Raw genomic sequence first — 15251 nt, 5'->3', positions numbered from 1 at the left:
AACGAGCTCTACCGGGGATCGGAAACATCAAAGACTTTTTACCTGTACAGGTACGCTGTAAAATCAATTAGGATCAGGATGCAGGTGATTTGGAACATCTTAAGGAGCTCTATCTCTGCCTACAGGTACAAACAGTCGTGAAGATTGAGGTCAAGGCGGTGGTATGAGTGGATGTATACTGTCATTTCAAATCAATTTAACACTATCTAAAGAATTTTGTCAAATGTTTGCATGATATCATGCTCAAAATCATATATGCACTGAAATAAAATATTTGAGTTCTTTTTAACAATAATAATAAGTTTGTTTAAAGATGCTCTAACCCGACACAATATAAATTAAACAATATTCATCATTTGAACAATAATTGGTATTTACTCATTTAAATGTATGTCTAATTAACACAAAAATTAATATAAAATAACTTGTTATTAAAATTCCGTTTTGGTGGATACACAATCAATACTTCACTCCAAGATAGGGTATATACCGGTAGCATTTCTATTTTTTTTTATCTTGTAGTAAAATAAACTTTTTAATGGGGATAAGGATGTAAAGCAAGTAACTTTGTAAGCGAAAAATGATACTACCGGTAATACCTCTGCTCCTGTATACCATTTGTCAGCGGTGGAGCATCTTTAAGATGTTGTATTGTATTATTGAGTAAGGCCGTTTTCCAGAAGAGTAAATCTACTAATATTTGTCATGGTTTTAGGAGAGATAAAATCAGTGTACAGTACATATAGGTCCATGTGTTAAATCTCTTTATCATGATGCTAATGGAGACAATACTTTATCTAAACTTGAATTACACAGCGACACCGAACAGAGAGAGTGGACACTCGAATAATGATAACAGTTTGTTAGAGACTCCAGATTAAAAGTGAAATTATAAAAAAAAAAAAAAAAAAAAACTTATAGTCATTAACACAATTCTATGGCATAGAGGATGCTTGACAACTTACCATGATGGCGGTGTTAAATCCGAAATCCTGCCCTGATTTCAGATCCGTTTGTTACTTCAGTAAGGTATGACTCATGTAAGCATGTCTATATATACAACCACAAAACAACTCTCCGCAGGGCACGGTCACCTCAGAAAAGTCCTCTCAAAAATAATCCATTAAAAAAAAGGTATGACTCAAGGAGATCCTCTAAGTCGCTATCTGTCTTAACAAATATCCAAGTAAAAATACAGCAAAACGATTCAAAGTATTCTGTTGGGCTGTGAACAACAAACTGACCGAGAGAGGTTTGTAACTCTGGCCACTAGTGAAGGATGACCAGTGTCCAGGGCTGGACAATACATTGTAGGAGATTGATGTCCTGTTGTGTCGGTGGTAATGACAGGTAGTCGTATAACCAGCTCGTTAGTCAGACCAGACAGGTAATAAAACATGGAAACTTATCAATTACACCTGGATATCTCATTATGGTCAAGTTTCTGGTGGTCAAGACTGACCATACCCGACTTCTACCCCCTAGTTTTGTTGTCATCCAAAACCTGTTTGGACTCTGACCAACCTTTTCCCATTAAAATCCAATCATTAGATTAACAGGGGAGGTAACCCTACCTCACAGATGACCTTATCCTGGATTGATAACAACTAGGCGAGTCTGCAGAGAAAAGACAGACCACAACAACTTAGTATTCTAATGATAAGAATTTGGACGTCCCAGAAAGGGATGTATCACAAAAAATATCTTGCATTCTCAACATAATCGATCCACAACCCTAGCCATTCACTTATTATCATCCCACCGAAGGTTTAATTATCTGGTTGAGGCGTGAACAGTCGGAGCTGCCATTCCGGACATTTCACACATTACCTCACCACACATTCAATGACAAGATGTAGAATATATTGTTATGAATCAGACCATAGACCTGATCATGGGTCAAGTTTTAGCCTTTTTTAAATTTCCCATTATCATATATAAACATGCACATAGCAATATATACTTATTCATTTGACCATTTATCAACTTCCAGAAAGTCACATTAACTCTTTCAATAATTGATACCAACACATTTCTTAACTTTAAGAGTTATATTGAAATAAAAGAATCAAAATCACCTGCATTCATTATCACAGCACAATAATAGTTTTACTTTTTAAAAATATTTCAAAAAAAGTTTCAAAACAAAATTTTCTTTCATTTTTCATGTGATTTTTTTCTATAGAATTCTCTGTATATTAGCTGCTATGGTCAACTGTCAAGCCAGTACACTGTAGGTTTATGACCGGCTGATTGTGTCACCATGGATTGTCTCCCCTGAGGGCTCAATCTGTCGGTCATTAGGTACGTTTTACGACGTGTTTACGGCTGACAGATCTACCTGAGAGTTATGTAACATAGATACATAGGTAACTGGTCTCAGTCCTCGTAGTCATTATAACCCCATAACCCTTCTATTACACCAGCAATTACCGCTAACCTATAAAACATCTCATAGACTTTTATGGTCACTGACAATTAACTCGTGTATTTCTTCCTACTTCTAATTACATCAACCAAACCAGACCATAATTACATAACAATTAAAATCAATTCTTTTCACAAAATAAGCTTAAGTCATAACATCACACTGTCTGAAAAATGTTGTAAAGTAACAGCTAGAGAGGAGAAAATGTAGCAGTCAGACTAAGGTTCGAACCCGGGACCTGCTAACACAGGCCGGGTGCTCTACTAATAGAGTAGAGTAGCCACCAGACCCCAAGTTCTTGGTAAGATTATCTCCCCCTAGTTTGAAACTTTTGATCTAGTAGATCATCTAGAATCAGAAATGTAGTTAAGACAAAAATAGTCAAGTGAAATTTGAGTGATATTTTTAATATTCTAGAGACTTGTGGCCAGTCAGCGGATTGAGCGACCTGCATGGTCACTGACCACTGACCAGTCCAACTCTATGTTTGTATTACCGTATTTCACCGCAAATAAGAAACCCCATCCAAAGAAGAAATAAAGATCAAAAGTGGTGGTGTAGGGGGGGGGGGTCGGGGTCTTATCTGGGGAAAACCCGCCTTATAACATCAATGTACACAATTCACAATAGTAATATCTTTATAGAGATTGTCATTTCCAACATATTTATTCTGTACTTCACTGTAGAGTTAATAACAAATGACTAAGTGTTAACAAACTAAATGCAAAATGAATAGCAAATTGTTTAAGCCATGAAATTTTCAAGTAAAGAACCTTTAACTGAGCAAATTCTTCAAATTGGATAAGCGTGAAAATAGATCGTGTGTAATAAACAAGAGATTTAATATACCCTTTCATGAATCAAGGTCAATCAAGTGCTTGACTGAGAATGTAATCAAGGTCAGTGCAATGTTTGATTTCAAGGCTCCAGTTCTATCTGTGGAATTAATCCACAAATTATATGTGGATCAAGTTACAGTTGTGTGAGATAGCAGTAATTGGTCAAAATGATTACACAAACACGACCTTCACAGCTTAAACCCTGGTTCTGTAGTCATGGCTCTCAGGCCAAGTCTGTCTTTATATTATATATCTAATAATCTTCATGAATATTGGTCCTTTAAACGTTGTGAATTATGCAATTTTTTGTAATTTATATGACTGAAAAAATATCAACTTTGTATCTCTATTTTAGTTAAGATCTAACTACAGATTTCAACACTTCTCTCCCAGCATTAAATCCTTGCCAATCTGGACAAACTTTGCTTTGGTGACATTAATTCAATAATTGAATTTAAAGATGCTCCACGGCCGACAGAGCATAACTGATACTCATCATTTGAACAATAACTGATATTTATCGTGAACATATATGTGTCTAATTAACACAAAAACCCATATAAAATCATTTATTTTGCTTTTGTCTTCTGAGCAATTACGTATTTCATTCCATATAAGGCATAGTGCCATGAAGTTTTTCTGGACACAATTAATTATTTTGTCTTTTAGGAGAAAAAGTATCATTTCTTAAAATAAGGCTATAGTTCAATATTTCGTTAAATGTTCATTTTCTTATGCATGTACACTTAGAGCGTAACTAGGTTTTCCAGCAAAGAAAATGTTTGAACATATTCTTACACCTATTACATCCGAGGTCATGTGATGCATATGAAGAGTTCTAATTGGTTGGCCATATGCAGGGTGCCATTTAATTGAACTGAAATTTGATTTTTCTTCACCAATGTTAAATTATCATCAGTAGATTTTTAATATTCTATTACATAATTTGAGATTATTAAACATAATTAAGGTTTTCATGCTGTTTTTATACTAATGATATACTAATCATACAACTATTAAAATCAAATTATGGTACATCTTTCACAAAGAAAAAATGGTCCCAGTGTAAGAATTCATTATGTACCCGAGATAATTAGCTTCTTTCCTCATTAACTTACCAGGATATCACAAGCTGAAAATATCATTAAAATCTAAACAAGACTATTTTACCACATCAAGACGATCACACCATTTTTAAAAAAAAAATTTTTTAAATTTTTTAACTTGATCACCCCTGAAAATTCACAATGAACTATTCCATCATTTGAATTGGAAGAGCTCAAATGTTGTCTTTAGGGGTGACAGAGATAAAGGACAAACTTCCGACTATATTTGAAACTGTGCCATGTGAAAAGGCAAAAAATAAAGCTGAGAATTTGTTTACAGAAAATTCACAAATTTTGGATAATTATAACAAGCCATGTGTAGGAACTCAGATATAAGTCACAAATTTGTTAAATTGACAGAATAGACAAACAAAGATACATTAAATACATATTTTGGCTCTGTTCGGAGACATTAAATACGCAGAAAACATCTGATGTGAGTACATACTCTAACTGGTTGTGTTTTAGTGTATGATCTTGAATAGGTTAGCACAATGACGAATTAGTGTAATCAATTCAATTGATATACAGACAGAAATACTGAAAATGTTCTTATTTTAGAGGTAGTTTCATTTTAACGCTTTTCACGCTCTCTTTGAAACAGTGATTTATGTACAGCGCTAAATTTTCTAAAAGGGCATTTCCAGAATTAAACTACTGTTGAATAAAATTGTTTGTTCTTATCGTAGTTGCTATGGAAACACGAATATAATAACAACAACAAATGATGTTTTATGCATCATTATTATCATTGTTCTATTAGCTTAACATAAATATTTTTTATCCATAAATTATTCGAAATCTCCACACTACAAAATAAAGTACCCACAAATATTTCATGCTCATTATCTTTACAAGTAAACCATAACAAATTCTGTATAAGGAACTACACTAAAACTGTCACTGTATGACTGAAGTTAACGCCAGAACGTTGTCGTTGGTACGTCAGAATGTTGTCGTTGGTACGTCAGAATGTTGTCGTTAGTACGTCAGAAAGGTCACAGACCCCCAACAACCCAACAACAAGTTCAGCATGCTGGAATTGTCTACTGAAGGGGAGTGGGGAGGGGTTATCTTGGAATCTACAGGAGATTCCCCGGAGATTCCCCGGACTTCTGAAAGTACTTAACCTTAAGAACAGATATTACTACAGAAAGGTTTAGCATTCTCTACACTTAGTTCTTAATAAAGGTTAATTCTTAAGACATCCTTCGTTATTCTTTACACCAGTTATTTTAGAAAGTTTTAGCATTTTTTACAGATAAATTTCTTAACAGAAGTAAATTCTGATGATATATTTGTGTGAAACATACCTCGAATACCATAATGCTGTCAGATGGAGTTGTCTCCCTTTTCGTACGTACACGGAACAGTACTCGACTCATGTGAACTTTTGATTCTTGTTGGTCATTTTCACATAAATGTAGGAGAAACGAGGTAAGTCCGGAGTTATCTCCCTTGGTGTAGGTTTCAGCACTTATTTAGTATATCTCAGACAGTTTAATTAAAACAAAATCTTGAATGTTCCATTAAAACTGATTAGTGACGAACTACTAAAAATATTCCATCAATGTTTTGAAAATTTTTACCTGTAATCAATCAATTTATATTTGTTGATATTTTGATATAAATTGTGTAAACATTGAAACAATCGAAATGTTCATATTACATTCAATCATTTTACTAATTAAATATTTCACAAAATACATAATTTAAAAGTTGCTTGTTAATTTCTTTCTTAATTTCTCAATTCCAGAAGCAAATTAAAAGATGAAAACCATATTCGGAAACAGTGTTTTTAGAAATCTGTGTTGTATTAAAATCCTCTTTGGGTAATGTAGCACACAGTTTGCCTCTTATATAAATTTTCTGAGACCAACTTCACAGTGATTCTAGTAAGTCTCTATGCATTCCAAGGCTTTGTTCCAATTACACAACAATGTGATCCTCTATAAACATCCAATCAGTATCATGTACCAATAGAGTTCGCCCAACTGCCCGATGGCCAGATTGATCGATGGCCAGATTGATTGATGAACACACCGATCAGACTCCGTAACAACAGTCAATGATGAGGAACCTGTAGATCAGCCACCAGTACATTAAGCCCGAGGCCTTCAGTCGAGTTATTAGCTAGAATGACACCTCTCTCTCCTTCAGTCCCACCTGGCTAAATTGGTGCCGACAAAACTCAGCGTCTTAATCAGGCAGAATTAAACTGCTCATACATGTTAGTATATACAACGCTGGGGAACTGCACCGTGGTCAAGTCAGAGAGGCGAGCTCTCAAAGTCAGAGAGGCGAGCTCACATAAACGCTGGGGAACTGCATCGTGGTCAAGTCAGGGAGGAGAGCTCTCAAAGTCAGAGAGGCAAGCTCACATAAACGCTGGGGAACTGCACTGTGGTCAAGTCAGGGAGGAGAGCTCTCTCACAAACACTGGGGAACTGCATCGTGGTCAAGTCATGAAGGAGAGCTCTCAAAGTCAAAGAGGTGAGCTAGCTCTCAAAGTCAGAGAGGCGAGCTCTCACAAATGCTTGGGAACTGCAGCCTGGTCAAGTCAGAGAGGCGAGCTCTCAAAAACGCTCAATGGGGAAGTTAGCATGGTTAAGTCAGAGAGGTGAGCTCTCAAAGATGGTGAGCTCCTTAAGACAGATAGACTTCTAAAGTCAAAGTGAATGCACTCCTATAATCAACTTGAACTTGTCTAATTAAAGTGGGTGAGCCCTTACAGTCAGTTAATTAATGAGAATTAAGAGAGGGAGAGGACTCTGATAATCAGGGGGTGAGAATGAGAAGTCAGTTAATTAATGAGATTTAATAGAGGGAGATAATCAGGGGGTGAGCCCTTACAGTCAGTTAATTAATGAGATTTAATAGAGGGAGATAATCAGGGGGTGAGCCCTTACAGTCAGTTAATTAATGAGATTTAATAGAGGGAGATAATCAGGGGGTGAGCCCTTACAGTCAGTTAATTAATGAGATTTAATAGAGGGAGATAATCAGGGGTGAGCCCTTACAGTCAGTTAATTAATGAGATTTAATAGAGGGAGATAATCAGGGGGTGAGCCCTTACAGTCAGTTAATTAATGAGATTTAATAGAGGGAGATAATCAGGGGGTGAGCCCTTACAGTCAGTTAATTAATGAGATTTAATAGAGGGAGATAATCAGGGGGTGAGCCCTTACAGTCAGTTAATTAATGAGATTTAATAGAGGGAGATAATCAGGGGGTGAGCCCTTACAGTCAGTTAATTAATAGAGATTTAATAGAGGGAGATAATCAGGGGGTGAGCCCTTACAGTCAGTTAATTAATGAGATTTAATAGAGGGAGATAATCAGGGGGTGAGCCCTTACAGTCAGTTAATTAATGAGATTTAATAGAGGGAGATAATCAGGGGGTGAGCCCTTACAGTCAGTTAATTAATGAGATTTAAGAGAGGGAGATTAATCAGGGGGTGAGCCCTTACAATCAGTTAATTAGTGGGAGATTTAATAGAGGAGATAATGAGGGGGGTGAGCCTTATAACCGAATGGTGTCAGAGTGGGATTTTAATTGAGTGAGATCTTATAGAATGAGTGGGATCTTATAAACCAGAATGAGTGGGATCTTAAAACCAGAATGAGTGGGATCTTAAGAATGAGTGGGATCTTTATAATCAGATGCAGTGGATCTTTATAAACCAGAATGAGTGGGATCTTAAAACCAGAATGAGTGGGATCTTTATAACCAGAATGAGTGGGATCTTTATAACCAGAATGAGTGGATCCAGAATGAGTGGGATCTTTATAACCAGAATGAGTGGGATCTTTATAACCAGAATGAGTGGGATCTTTATAACAGAAATGAGTGGGATCTTTAAACCAGAATGAGTGGGATCTTAAACCAGAATGAGATCTTAAACAGAATGAGAGGGATCTTATAATGAGTGGGTCTTAAACCAGAATGAGTGGGATCTTTAGAATGAGTGGGATCTTAATAACCAGAATGAGTGGGATCTTAAACCAGAATGAGTGGATGAGTGATCTAAATGATATTAAACCAGAATGAGTGGGATCAAACCAGAATGAGTGATCTTAAAACCAGAATGAGTGGATCTTAAACCAGAATGAGTGGGATTTTATAACCAGAATGAGTGGGATCTTAAAACAGAATGAGTGGGATCTTAAAAATGAGGGTCTAACCAGAATGAGTGGGATCTTTATAACCAGAATGAGTGGGATCTACGGAGTCTTTATAACCAGAATGAGTGGGATCTTTATAACCAGAATGAGTGGGATCTTAAAACCAGAATGAGTGGGATCTTTATAACCAGAATGAGTGGGATCTTTATAACCAGAATGAGTGGGATCTTAAAACCAGAATGAGTGGGATCTTTATAACCAGAATGAGTGGGATCTTTATAACCAGAATGAGTGGGATCTTAAAACCAGAATGAGTGGGATCTTTATAACCAGAATGAGTGGGATCTTTATAACCAGAATGAGTGGGATCTTTATAACCAGGATCTTTATAACCAGAATGAGTGGGATCTTTATAACCAGAATGAGTGGGATCTTAAAACCAGAATGAGTGGGATCTTAAAACCAGAATGAGTGGGATCTTTATAACCAGAATGAGTGGGATCTTTATAACCAGAATGAGTGGGATCTTTAAACCAGAATGAGTGGGATCTTAAAACCAGAATGAGTGGGATCTTTATAACCAGAATTTTTACCAGTGAGTGGCATCTTAGTGAAAGTTCAAACCATGAGTAAGTTGCAAACTCGATCATACCTGAGAGTCAATGTAGGAGTTACTTGTAAGCTGATGTTACCCCTATATTTAACAGCGTACACGGCCAAGGCAGTGATTCTGTCCCATGTTGGTATCCAAATCTTTATCAGTAAGGCAACATATCCATGTCCACTTTGAAAACTGAAAGTGGGTGTACACTGACCCATGTCCTCCCTACAAATCATCAGTAGACTAAGCCATATCAGAGCATAGAAAGTTCCATTTATAGATGTTAGGGGAGTTTGAACACCTGACACAGATACCAAGTCTTCAAAAAGCATGACAGAAATATTGCCTTGGTGTGATAATTCTGTCAGCCTGCCATTGTAGGGATTACATCGAAGGAATGTAAGAGGCCCAAACGGCCTGTATCAGCACTGAATTTTATTACATCTCTTCCATCCACAGAAGGAAAGTAAGAGGTATAAACGGCCTGTATCAGCACTGAAGCTTATAACATCCCTCCCATCCTTAGCAGGAAAGTATGAGGCCAAAACGGCCTGTATCATCATTGAATCTTACAACATCCCTCCCATCCTTAGCAGGAAAGTATGAGGCCCATATGGCCTGTATCATCATTGAATCTTACAACATCCCTCCCATCCTTAGCAGGAAAGTATGAGGCCCAAATGGCCTGTATCATAATTGAATCTTACAACATCCCTCCCATCCTTAGCAGGAAAGTATGAGGCCCAAATGGCCTGTATCATCATTGAATCTTACAACATCCCTCCCATCCTTAGCAGGAAAGTATGAGGCCCAAATGGCCTGTATCATCATTGAATCTTACAACATCCCTCCCATCCTTAGCAGGAAAGTATGAGGCCCAAATGGCCTGTATCATCATTGAATCTTACAACATCCCTCCCATCCACAAAAGGAAAGTTAGAGACCCAAAGGGCCTGTATCAGTACTGAATCTTATAACATCTCTCCTATCCACAGATGGAAAGTAAGAGGCCAAAAGGGCTTGTATCAGTCTTGGATCAAACAAAGTAAGAGGGTTCATTAGCAAATCTGAATCTCAGAATCTTGTAGTTATCAGATAGTGATAGGCCACTTCTTGAAGCAGCACTTTTTACTGCAGGTTAATATATTGTTTTATAGACTTTTCTTTTCTTCACAACTTGTCAATATATACTATAGACCTGCATGCTGACTATGATTCTACTATTTATGATATAATCCCATATCAATAAGTTAACATGTAAAAAACCTGTTCACTTTTCCACAGTAACTGTTTTATAACCTAATTCTGTTCTCTGTACTGACAGTATTTATCCATGTCCTTTATGGATAACAGCACCGAGATAGAATCTTCTCACAGCTTCCTGTGGCGATCAATTTCACTTAACATCCAAAAACACCTGTTACAGGAGAAGCCTGTGTCACAGTGGGACTTCTGTGGATGATTTTTGTAATGTACACACAGGCACTACATATAAAGCTTACTGTACTACCCTATAATCCTAAAAACCCCATCCCACCCCTACAAAAACTCCCACCCCACCCTTTCCCCAACCCCACAAAGCCCCCTCCCTCATTCAACAAACCCCAAAACACCCACCACAGAGTAAAGCTTACTGCACTACCCTACACAACCCCCACATACACACACACTTCAAACCCCCACCCCACAACCCACCCCACCCCTTCCCACACCCCACATGCTATTGGGTAAAGACATAAACAGTTTAAGTCATCATAAATCAAATTACAAAATATTTAATTGGAATTTTAAATGTTTTTTTTTTTTTACACAGGGTAAAAATGATAAATTTTTCTTCTGCATGTATCAGTTGAAAGTCTAAACCATTTCAAACTGTCTAGTATCAGGGTCTCAATAAAGTTTTAATATTCAACACATTCACGAGAAGTTTTTCATAGAATGTGAACAATACCTAGGAGTAATTAACGTCAAAATGAATTACATGTCTCCAGAAATCTACTTTCAAATCGACTATAAAGTCTGCGATCAATCAAGTGTAACAAACATCAATCATTGGGAAATTTCTTCACAGCTGAGCGAATCGCAATGAAATCAACTTTTCAACACATCACATTTCCAGACAGAAAACCTTGATTATCTGGCAGTAAAAATCGTGTGAACAAAGTCACAGATTCCACACTGAATATCACTGTTAGCCAGGCAGGTACACAATATTTCAAATTTTACCTGTAAATAACGCAGTTGACCTAATTTTTCTGTACAGGTATTTCGTCTGTAGTACTATGTAAGATTTGTACAAACAACACCAAAATGACATTTACACAGAAACACAAACAGGGTCACATCCACAATGTTTTAAAAAAAAAGATTTTCTGTCAAAAGAAAATATCTACTTACCTGTCAAAGTATGAATTTGCATTAGCTAACAGACGGAGTATATCCAGGTGAGAATCGGGACAGTGTCGTATTGGGAGAGACCGTGGTACACTATCTATTGGTGCTCACTGAGCCGTAACCAAAAATTCATTTCTAATGTAGCACTCTAGTCTTTGTCATAGGGAAGCTTTGAAAGTGGTTTATCCCCGTAACATAGTGTTATTGTTATGTCTGTAGTCCGTACATACCGAAGCTTAACACACGTTATTTAATCCACAACTCTACCTAATTCTCACCTAACGTTATGTCACCGAGGATCAGGCCGACATTTAAATTTTATTTGTTATAAAAATAATACATAGCATTCTTGTTTACCTAAGCTCCATCTGTAAAATGCCAGCCAGTTTTATACATGTGAGCTGTGTTTATAAACAACAAAATTTATAAATTTCCACAAATCTTAATCAGTTTATAAATTTCACATTCATTAATAAGTTTATAAATTTCACATTCATTAATAAGTTTATAAATTTCACATTCATTAATAAGTTTATAAATTTCACATTGAGTTAATAAGTTTATAAATTTCAATTCTTTGAGTTTATAAATTTCACATTCATTATAAGTTTATAAGATATTCATAATAAGTTTATAAATTTCACACTTTAATAAGTTTATAAATTTCACCATTAAGTAACTAACATCCATGTATCAATAATATATAATTACTTGTGTTGAACTAACTTTGACCTCACATTCAGTATTCTAAGATAATATTTATTAAGCTTATAATGTCCATAGTTTTTTAACTTTATAATCAAGCATAAATAATAATATTCAAACTGTATAAGATAAAATAGATGTTATATAGTAAGATGCAAGTCAATATGAAATATGAATAATACCCATTATCATGCAGAAATTAATGATTATCATGAACATGCAGATTAAACTAGCATAATACAGCTGTGATTTTCAGTAAATAATTCTGAAAAATCTTAAAAGAGATCAACTTAGCAGAAAATAATATGATTTGCCCATACAATATTTTTGTTTGAATTAATAGGTTATGCATATTATACCATTGCAAATCCACAGAAGCAAATTAATTCAGCTACAAACCAATTTTTCAAAATCAGCTGATAAAAATGATATTTTATGAGATTAAATCAAAATTTGTTATCATTCAAAACCAACCAAGTTATTTGAGGATTTCAACAATTACTTCAACAACATCCATGGTACACATACAGAAACAAACAATGACATTACTTGGTGTTTTGAATTAAAAATACATAGAAATACATGCAAAAGGGAGATAACTCAAGAATCAACAGGGGAGATAACTAGCAGTAAAGGGAGATAACTGAATAAATATTATCAGCTTTGTTGTATTTATGTTTAATTTTTTTTAATCTGTCACTTCTGTTACCTAAATAAGATGTGGTTATTACTTAACTTGAATCTGCAGAATATAATATGTGAGCATTGCTCAATTAACATCATAATTACAATTTATATTTTAAATTCAATATATTAACTGGAAAGGGAGGTAACTTGGAACAAAAAAAACCAATCCAGTTTTCCTGAAACCATTAACACGCCTCACCATTCAACCCCTACTTCACTGAGATTGAATTGTAAAACATTTCTGTACAATTGTCAAAATTGTCAATCTTTAAACTGAATGAAGAAATACAAACCCAGGTAGATATAATTCAGACCAGGTTTTATAAAATGAACAATACATTTATTATATATATATATATTATATATATATATATATAAATGGTGACAATAACAGTTAAACCTGTCTATACAGGACACCAAAGGGGGCATAGCAAATATCCCTTAGAGGCAGGTGTCCTTTACATGGAGGTCAATTATATAGCAATCTATCTTCAAGAGTATAAATGATGTTTATACTAAATGGCCTGATGAATCTGTCTTTATAGAAATGTGTTCTTTATAGACAGGTGTCCTTTATAGACAAGTGTCCTTTATAGACAAGTGCCCTTTATAGACAGGTGAACTTTATAGACAGGTGTCCTTTATAAACAGGTGTCATTTATATCAGGTTTGACTGTATCCACTGATGGAAAGGAAAAGTTGTCTTTTTTGTGCTGCAGTAACTTTAAATCAGTTCTATTATTGGTTAATAATCAATGAGGTTTAATTTAGACCAATCAAAAATAAAGGATTTGTGAATTTGGGTTTGAATGGTTGAGTAACAGCATTACAAGTGTACAAGTTACCATGGTTACCATGCATACCAATCTGACTTACCTTAGAGTTCATCTTTTTAAATCCAGCCTTCATGTCAAACAAGAAGATATTCATTTAATACACCACATTTCATTGGTCAATATTATAACACAGAATATTTCATTGGTTGGTATTATAACAGCACATTTCATTGGCTTGTCAATTTATATATATATATATTACAACATCTTTCATTGGTCAGCATCACAGAACATCATATTTCATTGGTTGATTACATGATAAGTACACCACATTTGATTGGTCTTTATTTATAATACAGCAAACTTGATAGGTCAGCATTGAACTTAGCATGCACATCTTACTGGTCCATTTAGTCCAAAACATCTGAATATTCCGATCAATGGCCAAAATATCACCATAAAATTATACTATTAAATATCAACATAAAATTATACTGTCAAAATAACACCAGAATAATCATTCACCCCTATAGACACATTTAGACTCTCCCAAATCAAAGATTAGACCAGTCCATTATAAAATTTCAGGGGTGAATGAGGTAAATCCTTTACCCAATGTAAATGTCAATACCACTCTCTTCCCATCATCAGATCAAACCCTTGTTCCTCAGACACAGTTAAGCCTAATGCTCGCATTCTCTGTCCTCCCCACCAATACTGGCGAAAAATCCTCAGTTTTCTTCCTCTTTACATCAAAATTAAGTATCCACATAGCAAACTATATGAGTGGAAATTGATAAAATTTGAAGTCACTGGCCAGCGTCTTCATGAAAAGGTCCTTTCTCCATGCAAAATGTTGATTTAAAACCAGTTCATTGAAACCAGAAATTTAACAAGTTTTTTTAATCACTTAATTACATTCACTCAACCGTATATAGATCAAATCGGTGAAATGTTTGAAGATTGAGTACGAGATAAATGAGGTATATTCTGTAGTAGTATTTTTCTATATGAATAACCAGGCACTTCCCACATGAGTGGGAGACTACTTCAACATCCATTCATCAAGTACATTTCATATTGTCTGTATATGTAAGATAAAAATGTCCATTCATCGAGTACATTTTATATTGTATATATATGTAAGATAAAAACGTCCATTCATCGAGTACATTTTCTATTGTATGTTTATGTAAGATAAAAACGTCTATTCATCGAGTACATTTTCTATTGTATGTTTATGTAAGATTAAAATGTCCATTCATCGAGTACATTTTCTATTGTCTGTATATATGTAAGATAAAAACGTCCATTCATCGAGTACATTTTCTATTGTATGTAAATGTAAGATAAAAATGTCCATTCATCAAGTTACATTTTCTGTTGTATGTAAATGTAAGATAAAAAGTCCATTCATCAAGTACATTTTCTATTGTATATATATGTAAGATAAAAACGTCCATTCATCGAGTACATTTTATATTGTATGTATATGTAAGATAAAAACGTCCATTCATCGAGTACATTTTCTATTGTATGTATATATGTAAGATAAAAACGTCCATTCATCGAGTACATTTTCTATTGTAT

General features: G+C 35.0%; 1 protein-coding gene across 1 annotated transcript in view; it reads right to left on the bottom strand.

Moving 5' to 3' along the window:
* The window catches only part of LOC138305855 (tight junction protein ZO-1-like), a 104592-nt gene that overhangs the window by 75938 nt on the left and 13403 nt on the right, over positions 1-15251 (bottom strand). Inside the window, exon 4 of the mRNA XM_069246118.1 lies at positions 13762-13788. Within this exon, the coding sequence (XP_069102219.1) occupies positions 13762-13788 (27 nt within the window). The remainder of the gene's footprint in view (positions 1-13761; positions 13789-15251) is intronic.

This window comes from Argopecten irradians, chromosome 13 (assembly GCF_041381155.1).
Source record: "Argopecten irradians isolate NY chromosome 13, Ai_NY, whole genome shotgun sequence".
Classification (NCBI taxonomy): Eukaryota; Metazoa; Mollusca; class Bivalvia; order Pectinida; family Pectinidae; genus Argopecten; species Argopecten irradians.
The sequence above is the reverse complement of the archived record's forward strand: the minus strand, read 5'-3'. Positions and strand labels throughout refer to the sequence as shown.